The 22,785-nt window shown below is 44.8% G+C and overlaps 1 protein-coding gene across 2 annotated transcripts in view; it reads right to left on the reverse strand.

The window, feature by feature from the left end:
• RFT1 (RFT1 homolog) overlaps positions 1–20,408 on the reverse strand; it is a 42,662-nt gene extending 22,254 nt beyond the window's left edge. For both annotated transcript variants that reach the window (XM_029244127.1, XM_029244128.1), the window contains exons 1-7: positions 20,298–20,408; positions 16,885–16,970; positions 14,645–14,761; positions 13,330–13,519; positions 12,653–12,754; positions 8,886–9,023; positions 1,954–2,032 (exon numbers count right to left, since the gene is read on the reverse strand). In XM_029244127.1, the coding sequence (XP_029099960.1) occupies positions 1,954–2,032; positions 8,886–9,023; positions 12,653–12,754; positions 13,330–13,519; positions 14,645–14,761; positions 16,885–16,970; positions 20,298–20,360 (775 nt within the window). In that variant the 5' untranslated portion in view covers positions 20,361–20,408. The remainder of the gene's footprint in view (positions 1–1,953; positions 2,033–8,885; positions 9,024–12,652; positions 12,755–13,329; positions 13,520–14,644; positions 14,762–16,884; positions 16,971–20,297) is intronic.
• Between the last annotated feature and the right edge of the window lie 2,377 nt (positions 20,409–22,785).

The raw sequence follows: 22,785 nt of genomic DNA on the forward strand, positions 1-22,785 counted from the left end.
TATACTATATACACTCACACATACACACACTCACATATACTATATACACTCACACATACACACACATACACATATACTATATACACTCACACATACACACACATACACTATATACACTCACACATACACACACACATACACATATACTATATATACTCACACATACATATACTGTATACACTCACACACACATACACATATACTATACACTCACACATACACACACACACATACACATATACTATATATACTCATACATACACACACACATTTTTGCTATAACAATAAATGATTTCAAATATTTTAGAGCTGTAGTTTTTAGAGAAGAAGAATCTGGGTGTCCTTGTCAAGTCCCTTCCTTACTTCACAGCCACAGAGAGGGAGGCCCTGGAAAGTCCCTAAGGGCCCTCTGCCAGCCAGGTCAGGACGGCCCAACCATGGAACAGGCCCAGCTTGGGAGGCTTGAGTGTGTAGCTGACACCTGCCACTGCAAACACATCTAGCCACTGCAGTACACACAACCAACTTAGGGCCACTGCTTGCAACCAACTCAGGACCATTCCTCAACTCATTCAAACTGTCCTTTAAACTTCAGGAGGAAAAAAAAGTGCATTTAAGTAACACCCCTTCCCAAAACTCCCTCCATTGTTTTGCCTGTTCTAACAATAATGGGAACTATCACAATATACAATTTCACTACAGTACCTTTCTTTATCAAAAAATACTTGCTGAATACCTATTATGTTCCAGGCCCAGCAGGGTGCCACGGAGACAGTGGTGAACAGCACACTCGCTGCTCTCAAGAAACTTAGCGTTAAGGCACCTTCACTCAGCTCTCCGAAGGCTTCTGACCTTTACTTCCTCCAGAAGCCCTATGAACAGTTTCACTTCTGTAATGGCAGCATTATGGGCTCAGGCTAGAAACATCCATTCGCAAAGTTCAGGGAGCCCTCAGGCACCTCCTGGTCCTATCCTTTAACTCACAGATGCGGAAAGTGAGGCTTAGGGGGGAGTTGCTTCCCTTTGGAAGCATAATGAATAAAATAAAGAAGGTGGAAAAGGAAAAACAACAAGATAATAATAATGATGTTTGTATTAGAATGCTAGAATTATAGGAAACTTTTCTATTTTCCAAAATTCTTGTAATGGGGTTATATTATTTTCATAATTAAAAGATAATTTTTGAAAATATTTAGAAACACGTTCAGTAACAGATACATAGATGTACAGACACATGAAATTTATAGAGAGAAACTACTACCTTCAGCAGCTTATAGCCGCCTCCAATCTCATTCTTTGAACTAAAGCTGGGTATAAATAAACCATACGTATATATAGAAAAATTACATATACTTTCAGCTCCTGGTTTGCCCTCTGCTTCAGAGCTCTGTCACTGTTAAACTGGAAAGTCCCGAGAAGTTGGAAGGCTGACCAAACTATCCCACAGGTGAATTTTATTGTTAAAGAAAATAAAATGAGAAAAACATGGTCTTAAAAAGTGCAGAAAAAGGTGTATAAAAAGTTAGGAAAATGAGGTTACAGATAGTTTTCTGTATTTTCCAAACTTTCTGTAATTGATATAATATTTTTATAATACATTTGTTTAAACGCTGTTAACATGGGTTCTGGAGTTAGACTTGGATTCAAATTAAATTGCTCCTCATTCTTGCAGAAGTTATGTAACCTCACTGACCCTCAGTTTCCTCATCCATAATAAATGGGGACAATATCTTTCTTACAAGGCTGTGGGGAGATTTAAATTAGACAACTGAAGTATCAAATTAAATAAATGTTAGTTTCCCTCTCCTTGTTTAAAAAACTCCCATTTCTGAGGGTCCTCTGCCCTGGGGGCTCTAGGCAGCAGGTGGTCTGCATCTAGGCAATCATCAGTTCTATGGAATCCCCTGGCTGATACTTCGGTTTCCTGACTGCTCAGAGAGACCTTTTACTTACCTTCTGTCAAAATCTGTTTCAAGAAAGACTGTTTGAAGAAACTCCAAGTCAATTTAGCCTCTTCCCAATTTACAAAAGCCTAGAAGAAAAAACAAAATAAAACAAAAACTCCAGGTATTCCAAGTCTAAGAATACAGTAATATTACTGAAACTCAGTTTGGTCTCTAAATCCCAATTTGGATAGTCCCCACTAATTTTTCATTTACTGCTAAGCACACAGAAAACATCCAATGAATCCTGGCAAAGAACTTACATTCCTAAATGTGAAGACATAGTCTCTGGGTGCAAGAGCCTCCCTGTGGGCCCTGCCCAAGATTCATTCAGTGAGACCCCTAAAGAAATGTGCTGTCCCCTTGCTGCTGCCCAGAGAGTAAGCTGACCACATGGAACACACACAGCTCACAGTCAGTCTTCCCTTAAAAGACGTCTGAAGCATGCCAAGCTGCAGGACAAGTTCTGCTCAATGTACGTCTTAGTGCTTTATTTAACCAGCCAGGGTCCCTTTACAGAAAGCATATGAGCTTGGCTTGTATATTTCAAAAGAAAGTAAGGCCTTCCAGGTCAGTTAAACCACATAGAATTGGAACGACAGAGAAAAGGAAAACAAAAACAAAAAACAAACTTCTGATATGGCTCTTCTCAAACTCTCAGGGGGAGCAACAAACTGCCCATTTCCTAGGGACAAGGAGGGTAAGAAGGAAGCAAATGCTTAGGAAGGGCAGAGGTCAACCTGTAAGAGACAGGTAGCCTCAAATCCAGACAGCTGACCACAAAATGCAGGAGAGGGGCAAGCTAGCTGGACATGACTTCTTTTTTTCTACTTCCTCCCAGTTCCTTCTAGGGGCCTCTCCTCAAACATGAAGGCATCCTGGGACTCCAGAATATTCAGTTTAGGTGTTAGGTTCTTATTCTCAGGGTACCTGCATTTTGGAAAGTTCTTATTAACTCAGTTGATGACTTTTGAAAGGTGGGATTTCAGGGGGCTATATAGGAGGAAAGGGGTGAATCTCAAGGCCAAGCCCACCCCACCTCTCTAAAAGGTCGATTTTAGCTATGGAAGCTGGCCCAAAAGGCAGGTGTAGAACCTGTCCCAGTCACATGGGCCCCTGTTCTTGGCACAAAGCCCATCTGTGTAGAAATATAATGCATGCCATATATATGATTTTTAATTTTCTAGCAGCCTACAGTGAATAGTAAAAAGAAACAGGTAAAATTCATTTTAATATATTTGATTTGACCCCAAATATTATCATTGCAACATGAAAATACTAGAAGCATTTCATATTTTTTATATTAATTCTTTGAAATCCAGTGTGTACTGAGTGCACTTACAGCTCATCTCAATTCCAAATGCTCTGTAGCCACACTGCCCTGTCCACATTACCATTTAGGACAGGGCAAGTCTAGAGTACCCTTTGAAAGCAAGAGTCATTTCCAGTCCTCAAATCTCCTCACCCTTTGGTTTCAGAACCTTTCTTCCATATTTGGAGGACAGTTCTGAATCCTGCCAAACCACACTGACTTCAGTGCATCATTGGACCTGGAGCCAAATGCCAGGGGTAGCTCTAGTCCAGGAGGAAATTTTCCTCAGTGAGAAAGAAACCAGGCATTTCCTTTCCCCAGAACAAAGAGCGCCAGACCTCCCTACACCACTAGGGGACACTGTGGACCATGTCATCCTCGTACACTGATCCCGCCCATAGTTGGCTTCAGGGGAGCCTGGGTACAGCACCTTCTCTCTCTCACACTCTGCCCCCTCCATGCCAGGTGGTCCTCTGGAGGGGGCGAGGGGTGTGATCTGCAAAGCAGTAACTGTGCTCTTTTCAAAGGAAATGAACAGTTACAGTGGGCCCACAAGGCTTTTGTGAAGCCTACTTGCTGTTAGGCTGTGAATTGATTTGGAAAGGTGGCTGAGCTCTTTAAAAAATAAAAATAAAAAGTTCTTTAGGAGAGTGAAATCATGACAGTGCATCTGATCTTCAAGCTTATACTTGAGCATTCCTTTCTCCTAATGCCTTCAATTTAAATGGACCCATGGTTTGGAAGGAACGGCCACACTGCTTACTAACTCCAAAATGCTCATTAAGGACACAGAGGCAGGAAGTCTGATCAGAGATTGGGTTTCTTCTCAGAGGCACCTGCTAAGTGGTGGAAAAAAGAAGCACTCTTCGGGCTTTTACCATTCTGTTCTGAATGGATTTACCACTTCGGAAGGTCAAAAGAGGCCTCTTCCCCAAGAGCTAGGTTGGTATTGCTGAGCTGGTCTACAGGCTGTGAATTTCCCCAGAATCCCGTGACCAACAAGCCATTCCACTGCCTCCCGGTACTGATGGAGAAACTGAGGTACAGGTGGGGAAAGGTGATGTGCAGTACCTCTGGAGAAGGTCTGGAATCAGAACTCAGGGGCTCATTGTGCTTTAACCTGAGTCACTCTTCCACTCCCCAAACTCTTCTGACTCAGAATGGTCCAACCAGCTGCATCTTTACCACACTGACAAGAGTCACCAGGGCCACGGTCCTGTCCCCTGCCCTCCATCACCTCCACACCCCACACAGCACTCTTTCCTCTCCCTCTCGCTCCAGGGCTATTGACTGCCCTGGTTTCGTCCATGCTCCCACTTCCACCCACCCTCCACTGTCCTCATCACTTGAAAAGTGACAGATGATTGCCACTGCCTCTTCCAACCTTTTCTCTCCTCATGGTAGGGTTCAGGCTTTGGATTCAAGCTCAGAGACTGGGGCTCAAACTACAGCTCCTGACTTTTTGTTGTTGTTGTTTATTTTGGCTGCGCTGGGTCTTAGCTGCAGCACAAGGGATCTTCATTGTGGCATGAGGGCTTCTTCTGAGCTGCGGCATGCATGCGAGATCTAGTTCCCCAACCAGGGATTGAACCCAGGTCCCCTGCATTGGGAGCATGGAGTCTCACCCACTGGACCCAGGGGTGAGACTGGGGAAGTCCCATTCCTTACCCTTTTTTTCTTTTTTCTTTTTGGCTGGGCCACGGCAGCATGTGGGATCTCAGTTCCCCAACCAGGGATCAAACCCGTGCCCCCTGCAGTGGAGCGCAGAGTCCTAACCACTGGACCTCCAGGGAATTCCCTACAGCTCCTGACTTACGGACTACAAAGGCCATGGGCAAAATACTTAACGTTGCTAAGCCTCAGTTTTCTCACCTACAAAGTCAGATAAGAAGTCCTATCTCCTGGAGCTGGTATGAGCATTGTATGAGAGAAAACTAGACATGATAAATTTGTTAACAGATGGTAAGTTTCTCAACACAAGCCATTAGACCATGGTACTGTTCAAAAACCTTTCATTAGGCTCCACTGCCCTTGAATTGCACTTGGCAGCACTGAGGCCATTACTACCCGGCTCTAGACCAGCACGCCGTCACCTCCTTCCCCCTTTTGCTTCCTCACCTCTCCCCTCCCCAGCTGTCCAACCAACCTAAGGACCCAGTCATCTCTGCAATCCCAATTCCAACACGGTGATGGGCACATAACAGGCCCTGAGCAAATGTTCTTCCTTCCTACAGCCATGAATGCTCATTTCTACCACAGGTGCACATTCACCTCTGCCCGCTCAGGCGTCAAGGCCTGGCTCAAAAGCAGCTTCCTCCATGAAGCCTTCCTTGACGCTTGCAGATGGAATTCATCAGTTCTTTCTCTGTGCTTCTATCTTGTTAACACTAGACACACAGTGTAGTTAGCAGAGTACACATGTTATCTCCCCACCACAGTGCAAGTTATGAGCACAGGGACCTCACTCAGGGCACCTGGTACAGTGCTTAAAACAGGATACTGCTTAGTACATGCTTGCTATGTTAAATTCCTCAGCTTTACTTGAATGCTAGCTGATCTCTCATATTAAATCCCTCAGAAGTTTCAAAGAATAGAAAAGATGTAAGAGGCAGCCGTTATTTGAGATGTCATTATTTTAAGGCTAAATAAGTAACATTAAAGAAGATAGAATTCTGGACTTCCCTGGTAGTGCAGTGGTTAAGAATCCACCTGCCAATGCAGGGGACGCGGTTTTGAGCCCTTGTCCGGGAAGATCCCACATGTCGCAGATTAACTAAGCCCACGTGCCACAACTACTGAGCCTGTGCTCTAGAGCCTGTGAGCCACAACTACTGAAGCAAGCGCGCCTAGAGCCCGTGCTCCGCAACAAGAGAAGCCACCGCAATGAGAAGCCCACACACCACAACGAAGAGTAGCCCCCGCTAACCGCAACTAGAGAAAGCCCACACACAACAACAAAGACCCAATGCAACCAAAAATTAATTAATTAAAAAAAAAAAGAAGAAGATGGAATTCTATAAGAGGAGGCAAGAAATCTCCCAATTTGGTCAAGTTGATTGTGAATGCAATTTTTTGACCAGTTTCGTAGAAGGGAGCCCCCAGGGCAGAAAGCTGCTCTGGACAGTCGAGTTAGGCATGTTGCTGGTGTAGTCATCCACTGCATTCAGATTTGTCTCGTTTCTTTTCTCTTTAAAAAAGTAAACTTGAATAAATGAATTGTTCTACCTGGAATCTCCCAATCTTTAAGTAAATAAATAATTACTTTGGGCAATAAGCCAATTTCTTTTGGAAGACTTCATAGCATAGAGATTTAAACACACAGACTAAAGTTTTTCCATAGACAGAAGTTAGAGAGAAGTGGGTCCAAAGCCAGCTGTGTGATTTGGGGTTCATCACCTAATGTCTCTGAACCTCAGTTTTCTCACCTGTAAAATGGGAGACAATAGTATTTACCTCATAGGATTACTAAGAGGATTAAGGACAGAAGTCCAAGTACAGTACTTAGCCTAAGGCCGGGCACAGAGTAAGTGTGCAGTCAATGGCAGTTATAACGGCTCTTTGTCAAAGTTCAAATACTTTCACAGAATTCTGTAAGTCTTTAAGAGGGGTCTCAGAGGTTGTGTAGACCAACAATCTCACCTTAAAAGTGAGGACCCTGAGGTCTGGAGAGAGTCCTGCAGGCTTCAGATCTGTATCTACTGCCTCCCAAATGCACAGGAAGCTCCCCGAGGCTAAGCAGTCACCTTCCTACGTGTCTGTATCCCAGAGAACACCCAGCAGGGGCTGTGTTCTGTCAGCAGGAACGCTGCCACCATCATGTGTGACAGGTACACCCAGCCTTCTTAAGGTCAAGACTTCTGTCCTGACAACATGAGCATGGGTACTTTCGGGACAGATTGCCAGATGAAACCGCTGAGCTCTCAGCAATGTCATCAGCGTCTGCCTGGCTAGGATGCTCGAGTGGAGCTACTCCTGCTCTCAGAGCAGCAGTGGGATGCTGCTGATGGTGTGGGCTGTCACTTATGGATGTGCACTCATGCCAGGCCACAGTGTTAAGCACCTTATATGCCCCATCTCATCTGGCTCTCACAACCACCTTAGGAGGGAGGTATTCTTATTATGCCCGTTTGACAGATAAGGAAACTGAAGGTTGGAGTTCTGAGCCCGTCACAGGGTTAAGTACACACTTGTCAGACTCTTTTCCTTACCCTCTCTCTCTTTGCCTGTATTAACAGTAAAAACGCTCCTTTCCAAAATACTGCTGGGTGCAGGTGCTGGTCCAGTATGAAAAGCTGGCCAGGCTTGGTACAGGTGGGCCCTGGGGAGCGCTCAGGGACGGGGACTTTTCTGCACTCTCAGACCCGCTCTGTGGGCAGGGAGCAGAAGCTCCAGGCAAGAGAAGTGATCTGGAGTCCTGATCTGTTAAACCTGCAGATAAGGCACCATGGTATCCAAAAATTGTCATGTTGATTTAGGTTAAAGGTAAGATCTACTTGATCAGAATGGAGAACTCTCATATAACAAATAAGAACATATCTGGCTTTGCTACATAATTTCTCATTTTTCTTGAAAAGTTGCATAACAAGATTCCTTAAGTTCTGAGACTTAAGTCCCAAATACTTTATTACATTTTCAAATAATCACAAAAGAGCTATAAGGAGAAGTCCAGCTGAAGCCTTCCCTCAACTAAGTGCACCACATCCAGCAAGCAAATAAGTACGAGAAAAAGGGAAAGTGCATCAGCCCAGATGGAGCAGGTCACAGAGCATCTGTGCAGAGGCAACGTGGTAAGACATCACATGCACGGCTCCTGGGCTAGAGACACTAGCACTGACCCCACGAGAGTCAGGAGATAAAAGTCAAATGGACTGAAAGTTGCTCTCACACATCAGCCTCTGGAATCCTCAATGGTCTACGTGGGGAAGCGGATCACCTGAGAGAGCAGCCTGACACTAGGCGAAGGAACTCTGCAGGGCCCCTCCCTGCTTTGTCAGCACCCTCCAGGCTATCTGTGCTGGAGGTCAGTCCCGGGAAAAACCAAGAGACGCAGCAGAACAAAGAGAGTGAGCACAGTGGTGAGAGCCCTGTGCTCTGCTGGGATTCACGCCACTCCAGCTCCTGTCCTCACTCTGACCCTCACCTTGGGCAGGTAATTTAGTTGCTAAGCCTCAGTTCCTCAATGCTAAAATAGAAGTAATAATGTCATCCCCAAAGAGTTGTTATAAGCATTAAATAAGGTATGTAAATCATCCAGCACAGGGGCTGGCAGAGTGATTTTCAACTGGGGGCAATTCTGTCCCCCAGGGGACACTCCACAGTGTCTGGAGATATTTTTGGCTGTTACAACTTGGGGGTGGTGCCTCCTGGTATCTAGTGGGTAAAGATCAAGAACGCTGCTAAACATCCTACAATGCAAAGGACAGCTCCCACAACAAAAATTATCTGGCCCAAACTGTCAATAGTGACAAGATTTAGAAACCCTGGCTGAGCACATAACAAGCACTCCATAGACATGAGTTATCAAATTATCTTTATTATTATAACAATAAGCAATAAAGTTGTTATTTCTTTCCCTCAAGGATAACTAGCATCTGTGATTAAAATGGTAACAGACAAAATACATTACTTACTCTACTTCTCGTAATAGTGGGTAACAGATCTGTCATTCTGGAGACAGGAAGAACTTGTTGCTTGGCTGATTCTGGGGAGCCCAGTAACTTTGTGAAATAAATAACATAGCAGAGCACCAGAACTGCAGTATAGAAAAGCTGAAAAAAGAAAATAATGGGTTTAAATTACACTGTTTTAATGTAAGCATAATTAAGATACACCTATAGATCTGACCTCAAAGGCCAGTCAAGAAATAGAACTGTCTTAATTAACTGTACTTTCTATGGAGCAATGTCTCACCCTCTGGAAAACAGCACTACTGAGTATGACCCAGCTCCACTGCAACATCTCTAGGGAAAGTGTCACACTTCACCTGACTGGGAGAACAGAAGTTCTTCCAGGCAGGCAGAACATAAGTTCCGTGACAGACATCCACTAGGACAACCACCACAGCAATGTCAGATACGTTTTCCGAAGATTCGTATTTGGACAAAGGGAGGGCTCTCCCAACTAGACAGTACACCTTGAGAATCCATGTGTTCCGGCTGTGCTAGTATCCAGGGACTTGTCCATCATCTAGGGCTGGGGGTTTTCCATGAACCCCAGAAACCTGTGACACTATGATTAAAAAGCAGAATTGAGCTGCTGGCTCTCCTTTCTGCCTAGTGCATGGGTAGGGCAAGAGCTACTACAGGATGGGGAGGGACAGGGTGCTAAGAGGCTCCACCCCTTCCTCTTCCCATCTAGGACAAAAAGATGTCTTCTGGCCATGAGCAGCAGCCTGGGGTTTTGTCTGCAGGTTGGGGAGGAGTATCCAAAGAGACCCTTTTCAGGAATTCCCTAGCAGTCCAGTGGTCAGGACTCTGCACTTCCAATGCCGGGCACCCAGGTTCGACCCCTGGTCAGGGAACTACAATAAGGTACCACAAGCTGCGTGGCATCGCAGGGAAAAAAAACAAAAACGAAAGAGCCCCTTTTCGTAAGCTCCCTTATCCCCTCTGCCCCTGAGAACAGTGCACACTAGCTTAAGAAGTACTGGGACCTCCAGGCCCCACCTTCAATCTGGAAACACCAAGTCTGCTCCTTTAGTAAACGCACTAAGAGGAGTCTGGGTTTAGCAGGTGTAGGCTCCTCTGCTCTCCACGCCCATCCATGCCTGAGGGCAGATTCATCATCTACTCTCCTTCTTTCACGCCTCAAACCCTTTAAGACACAAGCAGCGCTGTGGGGAGCCACACCACCTGATGCCAACATCCTCTGTAACAAGCACCCTTTTCTAGCCCCCTTCCCTGCCTCTCTCCATCTTCCTGCTGACCAGAGCCTGGGGAAGAGCAACAACCTCTTTACAGAGTATCCTAACTACATGATCCCTTCCCCTTTTTCTAATTGAGGAAATATTCACATAAATTGACTATTTTAACCATTTTAAAGCATATAATGGCAGTGGCTTTTAGTACATTCACAATGTTGTACAATAACCACCATTATCTAATTCCAGAACATTTTTCATTACTCCAAAAGGCAATTCTGGACCCATTAAGCAGTCCCTCTCCATTCCTCCAGCCCCTGGCAACCACTAATCTGCTTTCTGTCTCTACAGACTCGCCTATTCTAGACATTACATATTAATGGAAACATATAATAGGCGGCCTTTTGTGTCTGGCTTCTTTCACTTAGTATCATGTTTTCAAGGTTCATCCATGTTGTAGCACGTATCAGTATTTCATTTTTATGCTGAATAATATTCTATTGTATAGATATACCACATTTTGTTTATCCATTCATCAACTGATGAACATTTGGGTTGTTTCCACCTTTTGGCTATTGTGAATAGTATTACTATGAACATCCATGTACAAAATTTTGTTTGAACACCCATCTTCAGTTCTTTTGGGTATATACCTAGGAGTGGAATTGCTGGATCATATGGCACTTCTACATTTAACTTTTTGAGGAACTGCCAAATTGTTTTCCACAGCAGCTGCACCATGTTACATTCCCACCAGCAATGTATGAGTGTTCCAATTTCTCCATATCTTCACCAGTGTTTGTTATTTTCTATCTTTTTGATACTTGCCATCCTAACTGCTGTAAAGTGGTATCTCATTGCGGTTTTGATTTACATTTGCCTAATGACTAATGATGTTGAGCATCTTTTCATGTGCTTATTGGCTATTTATTTGTGTATCTTCTTTGGAAAAATGTCTATTCAAGTCCTTGACCCACTTTTGGGATGGTTTGTCTTTTTGTTGTTGAGTTGTAAGATTTCTTTATATATTCTACAGTGACTCTTTTATTTGAGCTATGATGCCACGGGGAGAGGGGCCAGTTCAAGGAGGAACCTGGAGGCAGGTTGGAGAAAGGGGAATCCCAGAACCATAGGTGGGGCTCGCCTGCTGATATGAGGTGCTGTTGGCTCTTACACCTCTCCCACAGAGACTGACAGAGAATATACCAGAGAAGTGCTCTCAGAAATCTTATAATAAGGATGTCAATAAACTCAGAATTGGCCTAGCTGACCTATGATCTATGACGTAACCTGGGTGGGAACTATGACAATGAGAAAGTCATAATGCAAGTAACTTTCCCAAGAAGAGTCAACCAATAACTGGGCATCTCTACTGCCCTCCTATCCTATTAGGGAGAGTCCATCACAAACAATGATGAATGTTGAGAACTGTAGTTCTAGATCTAATAAAACATGGCAAAAATAATCAGAGATAACTTCTCTAAAATATGCAATTGTAGCAAGCTACTTTTAGGAAGCAATTCTAATTCTTTTTTTTTTTTTTTCTTTTGTGGTACGCGGGCCTCTCACTGTTGTGGCCTCTCCCGTTGCGGAGCACAGGTTCCGGACGTGCAGGCTCAGCGGCCATGGCTCACGGGCCCAGCCGCTCCGCGGCATGTGGGATCTTCCCGGACCAGAGCATGAACCCGCGTCCCCTGCATTGGCAGGCGGACTCTCAACCACTGCGCCACCAGGGAAGCCCCTCATTCTTAATCTATAATTTTAAATCTAGCTCTTCTATGTTTCGCAGAAATATTTGTACTTTTTGCCTATGACATGGGAAACATTTTCACATAAATCATTACTAAGAATTTTAACTTGTCTTCCAATACATTAAGAAAAATTACAAAGTAGTTTGTACTATGAGATGGTCTGATAACTATATGATCTTTTTCAGTTTTTAAATTAGCATTAGTACTGTAGTTACATTTTTAATAGAACTAGAAATATGAACTAGAACTAGAAAATGAGATGGAATTGAAGCCAAAACTGCTAAAAATGAAAACGTACCTCCTATGACTAGATTCACACCCTCTGAATTATGAGAGATTTCAATCTAAGTTTAAAACAGGCTTGGCAGAGTTTCCTGCTATTCTGAAAACAATTGATTGAAATCCAGGGAAAATAACACACATGTAATTTGATTCCCACCCCACCCCCTTACTGCTTTTTCTCTCCTCCACAGGATTGTCAGACAATCAAAGATCAGTTGGATACAGGCTGGGCTTGCCCACAGAATGTCTAAAGGAGTTTTTATGTCTGACAACAAGGCCGGATGTGGCCCTCACCAGGTCCCCACAAACACCAGTGGTGTCAGTGTATGCAGCAGGACGGACATGGCAGCCAGAGGAGAAGCAGTGCCAAGACCACCTTTCTAGAGCTCCCAGCCTTCTCCACATGCATGAATACTGCAAATGTAAATCACGGAGTAACAGAAACAAGAAGTAAAAAACAGATGGAGAAACAGATTATACAAAAGTTAGAAGTCATAACTCTTACCTGGGCCAAAGAGAAAATATACAGTCCCCAGTGAGGCAAACACACCACGAGAAAAGCTGTCAGGACGCTCTTGAGGATTACTGACAGGCTCTCAGCAATCACCTGCAAACTCATGGTAAAGGGTACACTTTACAAACATTATTAAAATCTAAAGATGCAAAGGAATCCCAGAAAATCTGGAATAGTGGTTACCCTGGTGGTAGGGGTGGGGCATATGGTTGGACACAGTATTAATAATGCTCTACTTCTTAGGTTGGGTGGTAGGTTCATGGACCTTCAGTATATTGCCATGTTTTAAGATTTACATATATGTTACATACTATATTCTTTTGTATGTATCAAATAATATATTTTAAAAGATGAAAAGTTAATACCCGTATACAACTGAATAGAATCACTAGAAAAATCTGAAAAACGTCCTTTTAAATTCTTATTTACACTAATAACTTCGCTATTAACAAAACCTGTTCTTCATTAATAGTGTAGCAGAGGTAAACTTCAACCAAACTCATCTGACAAATCTCAAGTGAATGAACTGAACTGATCATGTTACCTTTTTCCAAATATTTTTTAGATGCAAATCTGAAAAGACCATTCTCTCCTATAAAAGCATTTTTTAAACACCACTCTTTCTCCGATTCTTCTCATTTCTCATTCACAGCAGAAGGCACACTGACCTTAAGCTTGACAAACATATGTGCTTGTGCCAAGACCCAGAAGGGCTCTCCCAGAAGTTCCACCACTGCCGAGAACCCAAACAACACCACTCCAGTTCCATAGTGGGGGATGACGTCAGGATCGGGCACTGCGAGCAACTGTAGCCAGGCCCACCCCAGGAACACGGACCAAAACACACCCAAAGGGACTCTAGAAAACGGAAAAAATGTCTCTTAATATGCTAAATATAAAAATAAAAATATGTTAAAATAGTAACATTGAACAGAAAAGAAATATAGTCATAATAAAAATAGCTACCACTTATTCAGGCACTTACTACATGCCAGGCATATGATTCACCCCCTTTATCTCACTGACTCCTCACAATGATACTCTGTCATTACCCCCATTTAAAAGATGAGGAAACTACGGCTGACAAGCATTGGGTAATTTGGCCAAGGTCATAGACAGCTATTCAGGGCAGAAGTAGGACCCAATCCTGATCTAACTCCAAAGTCTGCACTCCTATCCACTGTGTTACAATGACTCGTAAGTAAAACTCCCAGAAGTGCCTGCTGTTTGCACTAGAATAACTGAAGGACGGTATACAGCTGGTCCTTGTACCTCAAATAACTGGTAGTCCAGTGCACAGTATCCCTTTAGGTGTGACCAGAGAGCACTTCAATATGACTGGGTCGCTAACAGTCATTCCTCTAATAAAATAAACACCTACCGGCCCTTATGACAGCCATCTCCATGAGGTAATAAGGAGTTATGCAAGGGCAGGACTGGGAAAGCATTTTAATCACTAGCCCTCCTGGCAGGGATCGAACTGCAGAAAAGCCATTACAATTTTTAGCTGATGTACTTGGTCCTCAAGAATATTCTAAAAGGCTCAGAACTGAAATCAACATAACAAAATTGAGGAGAGATACAAAGAAACCCTTAAAAGCCTTTCAAAAAATAATAAGTGGCTGTTAAAAGCGCAGAAAACACTCTAAGGAAAAAGGTTAGGAATAAAAAAGATGGCACAGGCCCAGTGGGAATCAAAATAGCAGAAACAGCCTCCAAAGAGGGTAGGAGTGGGGTTAGAAACGTGGCACAGAAACCCCTACCCGGAGCTTCCTCCTGGCTCCTGGCCATCCGGAGAGAAAACAGCCAGGGATGCTACTTCACACAGATGTTCTCCCCTTCCTGTCCCACGCCAAGGGCCCAGAAGCTCACTGCAAAACCCAAGCTGGAAACTATTCAGCTTTAGGCAAGTGTTGCTGTTTAATTTCTCACACTTATCACGCTTGCCTCCGTGAAACCGTCTCCGGCCAAAGCACAACTCACGTTAGCCACAGGAGGTTGAGGGTCTGGCTCCAGTCCCGCTGGGTGCTGCCACTCAGACATGCTCTGCGGAAGGCCTCTCTGGCCAGGAAGATGGTGGTAGAGTAAAGCAGTGTTAGCCTGTAAAGGAAAAGCAGCAATCAACAGGAAGTCTAGTTTTTTGACAGAGACAACTTCTGGGATTTTGCTAGCAATCGGGAGGAGGAAAAGTCTTGGTCATAAATCACTGGTGGTGATTGGTGGGGGGCAATGGTTTCTTACAGAAGCCCCCTCCCCAGCTAATCTGATCCATACAATAGGAGAGTTAGGAACCAAACAAGGGACATATGAGTGTGTGCCTATAAGAGTTATGCCTAGGACAGAAACTGCCACAGAGGCCCCCAAAGACTGCAGCCTTTGTGCCTATACAGAGGTGTGGCTCTGACCATAAGGAGGAAAAAAGGACAAGATATGACCGCACACAGCAAGAGGGCCTCTTGGCCACCCTGAGACTGGTGACCTAACGACCCCTATGAAAGAAGCTGAGGCTCTATTGAGTAGAGAATCTCAACACAGGCAATGAGGCTGGCAACCACTACTGGGGCCGCTGCAACCCAGATGGGCAAGGCTTGCCCACATTCCTCCTTGCGGGCTTACCTAGGTGGACCCTCCTGCACCTTAGCAAAGAGTAGCTACAGTTCCCCTTCCTCAACAGGCAGTTGATTGGATGAAGCTAGAATGAGGATGGCCCAGGGCTAAGGTACCTGAGGTTGTCCAGGGACCATTCTGTGACCCAGTGCTTCTGTCCCAATAGACTGAACTATATGTTAAGCAGGTGGACAGGCCAGACAAGGGCTGTCAATGCAGGGATCTGCAAATCTGGGAGAGGCCAGTGGGGAGAGGCCCAAACTGCTTTAAAGTCTGAGTACCTAAGAGGCCTTGGCCCTCTTCCTTCCTGCTTTTATGAGAACATTTCTTTTTTTTTTTTAATTAATTAATTAATTTATTTATTTTTGGTTGTGTTGGGTCTCCGTTGCTGCGTGCAGGCTTTCTCTAATTGCGGCAGCTGGGGCTGCTCTTCGTTGTGGTGGGCGGGCTTCTCATTGCAGGGGCTTCTCTTGCTGTGGAGCACAGGCTCCAGGGTGGGTGGGCTTCAGTAGTTGTGGCACGTGGGCTCAGTACTTGTGGCTTGCAGGCTCTAGAGTGCAGGATCAGTAGTTGTGGCACATGGGCTCAGTACTTGTGGCTTGCAGGCTCTAGAGTGCAGGCTCAGTAGTTGTGGCACATGGGCTTTGTTGCTCCGTGGCACGTGGGATCTTCCCAGACCAGGGATCGAACCCGTGTCCCCTGCATTGGCAGGCGAATTCTTAACCACTGCGCCACCAGGGAAGTTCCAAAAAGAGCATTTCTTAAAGTATGGTCCCTATTTCAAAATCACCTGAAAAACTTGTCAAAGTGCAGATTCCCGGGTACCTCCTCAGTCCTACCAATTGCAAAGCTCTCCAGATGATTCCTTTGCCCATCAAAGTTTGAGACCCTTCTCTAAGCTCTGAGAACAGAGCCAAGAGCATATGTTCAGTAAATATTAGATGTGAAATGTTGTCTGGAACATAATGTCTTGTTTACTAGGACACGAAGACACACCTGGGAAGCTGAGCTATACTGAGCACTCACATCACTTCATATACTTTTGTGCCATTTGTGAAGACAGAATATGTGTGGGTGTCCTTAAACAGACAGGAGGAGAGTAGAAGAAACAGAATCTAAAAGACAAAGCAAGTTGGCTTTCTAAGAGCTTCCAAGGAACTAATGACAAGGACACAGCTCTCATCCCACTGCCACTTTCCAATTATAAAATTCACCGAGGAGGGAAGGAAGGTGGCTGTTCCAGCCCTGCAATTACAAAGCACATCCTCACGATGTGCAGAATTCCTGCTTCCTTTGCTGTCAGCAGGACGAGAACACAGGATTATACCTGAGTTGGAGTCTGCAGTGAATTACTCCCACTCCTCTCCTGGGTTCTAAGGCACAGCGGAAGAGCGGGCAGAGAAATGTGTATTTGGAGGCTGCTAATGGAAAACACACCATGGGTCCATTAAAAGCAACATCGCCTAATGCTTCTCCTCAGCCCACTGCTGAAACACTCTGCTTCTGGTAAAGGTCCATGCTTCTAAAATCCAAGGGTGACACACAGGTACAGAGTTTGAAGAAAACCCGACTAGGGATGTGAGTTGTGGACAATGCCAGGGTACACCCCTTCTTACCTGACATTCACTATGCCAACGATTTCCTTTGACAGGAAGCGAAGAATAAATGCATTTAAGACAAAGGTGATCAATCGAAACAACACCTACAGAAAAAGAAAAAAAATAGATAAGAATAAATTATATTGGGAAGGTTTACTTTGCTGAAAAGAACACAAGATGGCTGCTCTTCTTAATGTAACGACATACAGCAGCTTCGCCAGACAGATTCTCTTTAAAATGCTCAACTTGTCTGCACTGCTTCTGAAATCTCATTCCTTGGGGTCTCTCGGCACTCTCATGCAATGGTCAAAGAACCCAAGAAGGCATGTGGAAGTCTCCCTAATTTACTGATTAGAAGAGGGAGGCCCTGACAGGTTCACTGAATTTCTTCAAGTTCAGTCAGGCAGAAAGCAGAAATGGAATTCTAGGGAGCAGAAAGGGAATTCTAGTTAGTGCTTCACACTGGCCCTCCCTCCAGCCTGTTTAGAAAGAGCACACACTTAGCAAGTGGGAGTCTGCAGAATATAGCAGATTTACCAGGAATCACGGAATCTAACTTCTCCTTCTTTGCCTAGTTATATCTAAGGATCCGACAATGACATTTAATCTCTTTGAACTTCGGTTTCTCAATTAGAAAACAGAAAAGGCTACGTTTATTTACTGAATATTTGCCACTTTCCAGAGAGGAACTGAATACCTTTCAAACAACTGCAATAAGATACTATAAAATAGAGGGGAAAGGAAAACAGAGTCCAGCTATCACCTTTTGAAAAGGATATATCCTGAGACTTTCAAGCCTGTGAATTCAAGAAAACCACCTGAACAAAGAATTCTTCCCATGAGACAGAGAAAAACAGGTTGCAATTAAGTGAGGCTGCCAAATGGGGATGATGGCTGGGGTGCAAGCCTCACTAAGTGACACCCCCTCTGCATCCTGGCAGCAACACAGATGTAACTCAAGGGCACTCCAGAGCAAATGACAGATCACTTCTGTGTCAAGCACTCTCAGAGTTACACGTGAACAGCTGCAATCTGGAAAATTCAATCAAACTATGCCAATGGACCACAGTGGTCTGAAAATCTCCGGGGAAGGTATGACCAAAAAGGGAGATTGCAGTCTAACACTGTCCCTGAAGTGTCACAGAGCAGCAAGGTCTCCAAAGCCAAGGTATCACAGTGTTAACCTTTATGGAGTCAAAGGTGATCTTTTCAAAGTCTGATGAAAGCTTGGTAGCCTCTCCTTAGAAACATGCGGGTACGTAGACACCAAATTCTGTATTCAGTTTTAGAGATTTGAAGCCAATTCATGCAGCTCTTAACGGAAAAAGTACTCAGCTGAGAGTCTCAACTCACCATTTAGCTAAACCCATCATCTTCTAAATTCTGTAAGCCTCAGTTTTCATCCCTGTCAAGTGAGGCTACCTATCACAGAGAGTTGATGACAAGGATCAAAAAACATCGTGGAAGTGAAAGCATTTTTGAAAAATGCATACAAATGAAAGGCATTAATACACTATGGCTGGCTCAGAGTTACAGAGAATAAGCTCGTAAATTCTTTCAGAACACAATGTAATTGCAAAGCTACCTCAAGTGTCTGCACTGTAATTTGAGAAAGCACACAAGACTGAATTAAAACACTCCAAGAAACCTAAGATTATAGCTATTTAAAAAAAAACCACATGCACACATTTATGTTAACTTCAAAGTTATCACTAAGAAACTTAATGTCTTAGGCTATATCCATATCTCCTAATTGGTTTGAATAAAGGTTTGAGCTAATGAAGCTATGAGGTTGCTCACACTCCCCAGTATTTGCTCCGTGCCTTATTAGCAACAGTCTTCATTTAACTTTGTAAAGGACTTAACAGTTTAAAAAAAAAAAAAAAAGCCCTTTCACATCTGTTAATTACCTGACCCCCAGAAGCAACCTGGTGAATGCATGGGAAGCAAATAAACTCAGAGCAAAGGGATTTGCCCACATGGCAAGCAAATGACCCAGCATGACCTTATGGGTAAGGCCACCCGACTCCTAGTCTAATGTGTTTTCTGCTATGACTTGTTTTCTTTTAATGAAGCTAATCTCAGTAGTAAGGTATCATCAAAGGTTGAACAATCAACACTGTGGCTAAAGCACTGAATTCAAACAGTTATTAATGTTGTGAAATAGAAAAAAAAACACAATTAAGTAACTTAGGGTTCACCTAATTTAGCGTTAGATGACTAGCAAACGTTTCTTAAGTGCATATCTTGTGCAAGGAATTCTTCTACATGCCTTACATAGATTGGCTCATTTCACCCCTACGGTGACCATTTTCAAAATTCATATTACCACAATAAAACTAGCTAACATTTATTAAGTACTTATGCCAGGCACTTAGGCATTTCACCTAGTCTCCCTAATGATGTTATGCGGTTGCATTGTTGTTCTCATTTAAGATGAGGAAACTGATGATTGTAGAAGTCAAGAGATTTCCCCCAAGTGCAGGCATCTAGCAAGTGGCAAGGCCCAAACTTGAGCCCTAGTCTGCCTGGTGCTTTCTCCTAACCTCTATGTGAAATGCTGCCTCTCTAAAACAAGGGGAAAGGTAGATTCAGGACTTTTGTGAGGAAAGGTTGAACGGGTCAAGAGCGGGACACAGAGAAACTGAGCCACATGACTTAGAATGACCAGGTTCTAGGGTTAAAAGAATCTTTACAATACCATTTGGATCAACTGGCATGCACCATATCTGACGTGAAAATTTGGGCCAAGAAGGGAAAGTGACTTGTCCCAGGTCACACTGCCTTAAGGAAGAGTGCATACTAAGAGCCAGAGCATACTACTGTTAAGTGCAATTATCCGAATAACCCCAACCTAGCTTCACAGCAACCTTATGAGCTAGGTACTCTTATTACCCCCATTTTCTGAGGAGGAGCTGAGGCTTAGCAGGTGAAGTCACTTGTCCTGGGTCATGCAACAAGGACATGGTAGAACCAAGATTCCAATCCAGGCCTGTCTGAGCCCAGGTCCCTGTTCTTCGCCATGCCATAATGTCTCTCTGAACTCAGTGGGAGTCAGAGATTGAAAAAAGTGTTTGAGGGTAAGGAGTGGGACATGGAAAAAATAAATCCTTGCCTTAAAAATATGTGAGATTCTAGAGCACCAGAGGCACCCCTGCCGCCTGATCTAACCTTCCCCTACTGCCATATGGGATAAATAATGCTCAAAAGGAAAGTGGTTTGTTTGCAGTCTCCCAGCCAGGATTCTGGACGCAGACTCCCAGCTCCGGGCCCAGGTGTCCCCTCTCGGCCGCCGCCGCCACCGCCTCTTGCGGAACCCCTCAGTAGTAGCGGGGTCCACGCCAGGGCTGGGTCTGCCCCGGGATGGGCTCTCAAGGGCCCCAGGGCCACCTCCCCGTGAGTCCCGGCTGGGGAACGGCCCGGCAGAGTACCTGCAGGAGGAGACCAGAGGAGGCCAGCCGGGCCGCCTGCCCCAGCACCTCCCGGGGGCTCATAGCCTCAGCGCCCGGGGTCCGTCACCAGTAAACGCCTCAGACGGCCGGCTTTGTCGCAAGAAGATAGCGTCACGGAGCGGCTCGTTCGCTGATTGGCGATTTTGTAGGGAGGAGGCGGGACATGGGAAGATCTGGCCCTTTAAGTGGACCGGGTTCGGATGAGTCAGCGTGGTTGCGCCGCATCGCCTTTCCCGTTTGAGAGAACGTGTGGTTTGTGTGCCTATGCCTCCGTGTTCCAAGTGAGTTAAATACTGTGACCATACTAAGAGGCTCTATTAAAGTAGCCAAAGCCCCTTCTCTGAGGCACCCAGCCCACCAACCAAGAAACACTCCCTTCCCTGGCCTCATCTGTCTAAAGGAACAAACTATTCACTGGCCTCCGTAATAAGATTTTTGCCATTTGGCCTTCGCTTACAAAATCACGGACACCGTCCCCAGAATTAGACTAGACAGGATTGTCCCGATTTTACAACGAAAGAACTGAGGACCAGAAGTTAAATACAGCATCTTCATATGTGTGGTTTTGTGTAATCCTTTCTCAAGCGTTGAAAATTGGGACCTGTTGTCAGAGATGAGTAAAGTGAGACGTGGAGACGTGAAGTGACTTGTTCATGTATACATAACTTGTACCTGGGTGGAGTGGACCCCAGGCTCCTGATCCTAAACTTGCCTCCCTTGTCTGCATGCCACCAATTGTGAGGACAGAGCAGAAGAATGGTAGGAAAGAGCTTCATAAAATGTAAAGTGCCCGATACAGTCGGCTGTTGTTCTGTCCGTGCTCCTATCATCTGCTATGCGGGCCATAGGAAGCCCCATCTATCTCTTTTAGGCACTCGGTGGTTTGACCCCAACCTACCTTTCAACCACCTTTCACACTCTCACTGCCCTTTCACAGCACATTCTAGGCTCTCGCCATTTGGATCCCTTACATTTCCTCAAACAGGCCCAAATTGGCCTTTGCTCTGCTGCCATCTCTGCCCAAAGTGCCTTCCTTTCCAAATGGCACTGCCTACCCTCCCAGGCCCCAGTGTTCTGACTTGTGAGTATAACAGCACCTGCTATGGACTGAACGTTTGTGTCCTCCCCAAATTCATGTGTTGAAGCCCTAATTTCCAATGTGGTGGTAATTGGAGGTGGGACCTTTGGGAGGTAATTAGGTCACGACAGTGGAGCCCTCAAGAATGGGGTTAGTGACTTTACAAGAAGAGACGAGAGAGATGAATACTCTCCCTGCCATGTGAGGATACAGTAAGAAGGCAGCTGGCTGCAAACCAGGAAGAAGGCTCTCACCAAGAACTGAATCGGCCACTTTATCTTGGACTTCCCAGCCTTCAGGACTGCAAGAAATAAATTCCTGTTGTTTAAGCCACCCAGCGTATGGTATTCTATTACAGCAGCCTAAGCAGATTAAGGCAGCACCTGTAGGGTTTCCCTGGTGGTGCAGTGGTTAGGAATCCACCTGCCAATGCAGGGGACACGGGTTCGATCCCTGGCCTGGGAGGATCTCACATGCCGTGGAGCAACTAAGCCACAACTACTGAGCCCGCCTGCCACAACTACTGAAGCCCGTGTGCCTAGAACCTGTGCTCTGCAACAAGAGACGCCATGACAGTGAGAGACCTGCGCACCGCAGTGAAGAGTAGCCCCTGCTCGCCACAACTGGAGAAAGCCTGCACACAGCAACGAAGACCCAACAGAGCCAAAAATAAAAACAAATAAATAAATTTATTTAAAAAAAAAAAGACAGCACCTGTAAAGCACTTTGTAACCCTTTATAGCTCTTAGCACGGTCTGCTTTGCAGTGAAGAGACTAGGCTATGTCTAAACATCCCATGAGTTCTGATAAGGCAGGAATGAAGTCCACTGGCTTTGCCTCCTGCAGCAGTGGCAGAGAAAGTCCCCAGGACACCCATGAATGCTTCCTGACCTGTTATTGCTGCTATTACTGCTGAAAACAGACTATGGGGTTCAAGGCCTATGCACGTCCCCCACTCCCATCTTGCCAGATTAATCAAGCTCTGTCTTATGGCAGGGGCTCAGAATGTAAGCTTTTGACTGTCAGACAGACCTGGCCCTGAATCCTCATTCTGCTACTCACTAACCAGGTGACCTCTATACGCTCAGCTATTAAATAGGGGATATTATCTGCCCTGTGATGGCAATCGTAAGGAATATAGTAGACAAAAGTCTGGCCCTTCAGGAGCTTAAATTCTAGTGGGAGGACGATTGAAAAAAAAAAAACCCTAGTAAATAAATAATAAAATTTTACATAGGGATAAGTGCTATGAAAGAATGAAATAAGATAAGGTAATAGAGGCTTTTAGATGGGGAGGGAGGGGTGCTGTTCCGGAAGGCAGAGCAAATTAGGCAACCACTTGGAGAGGAGAGCAAAATGCTGGAGGGTCGAGGTATTCAGCCTGTGGGC

Source organism: Monodon monoceros, unplaced genomic scaffold, assembly GCF_005190385.1.
Source record: "Monodon monoceros isolate NGI ecotype Baffin Bay Population unplaced genomic scaffold, NGI_Narwhal_1 Super_Scaffold_3, whole genome shotgun sequence".
In the NCBI taxonomy this organism is placed as follows: domain Eukaryota; kingdom Metazoa; phylum Chordata; class Mammalia; order Artiodactyla; family Monodontidae; genus Monodon; species Monodon monoceros.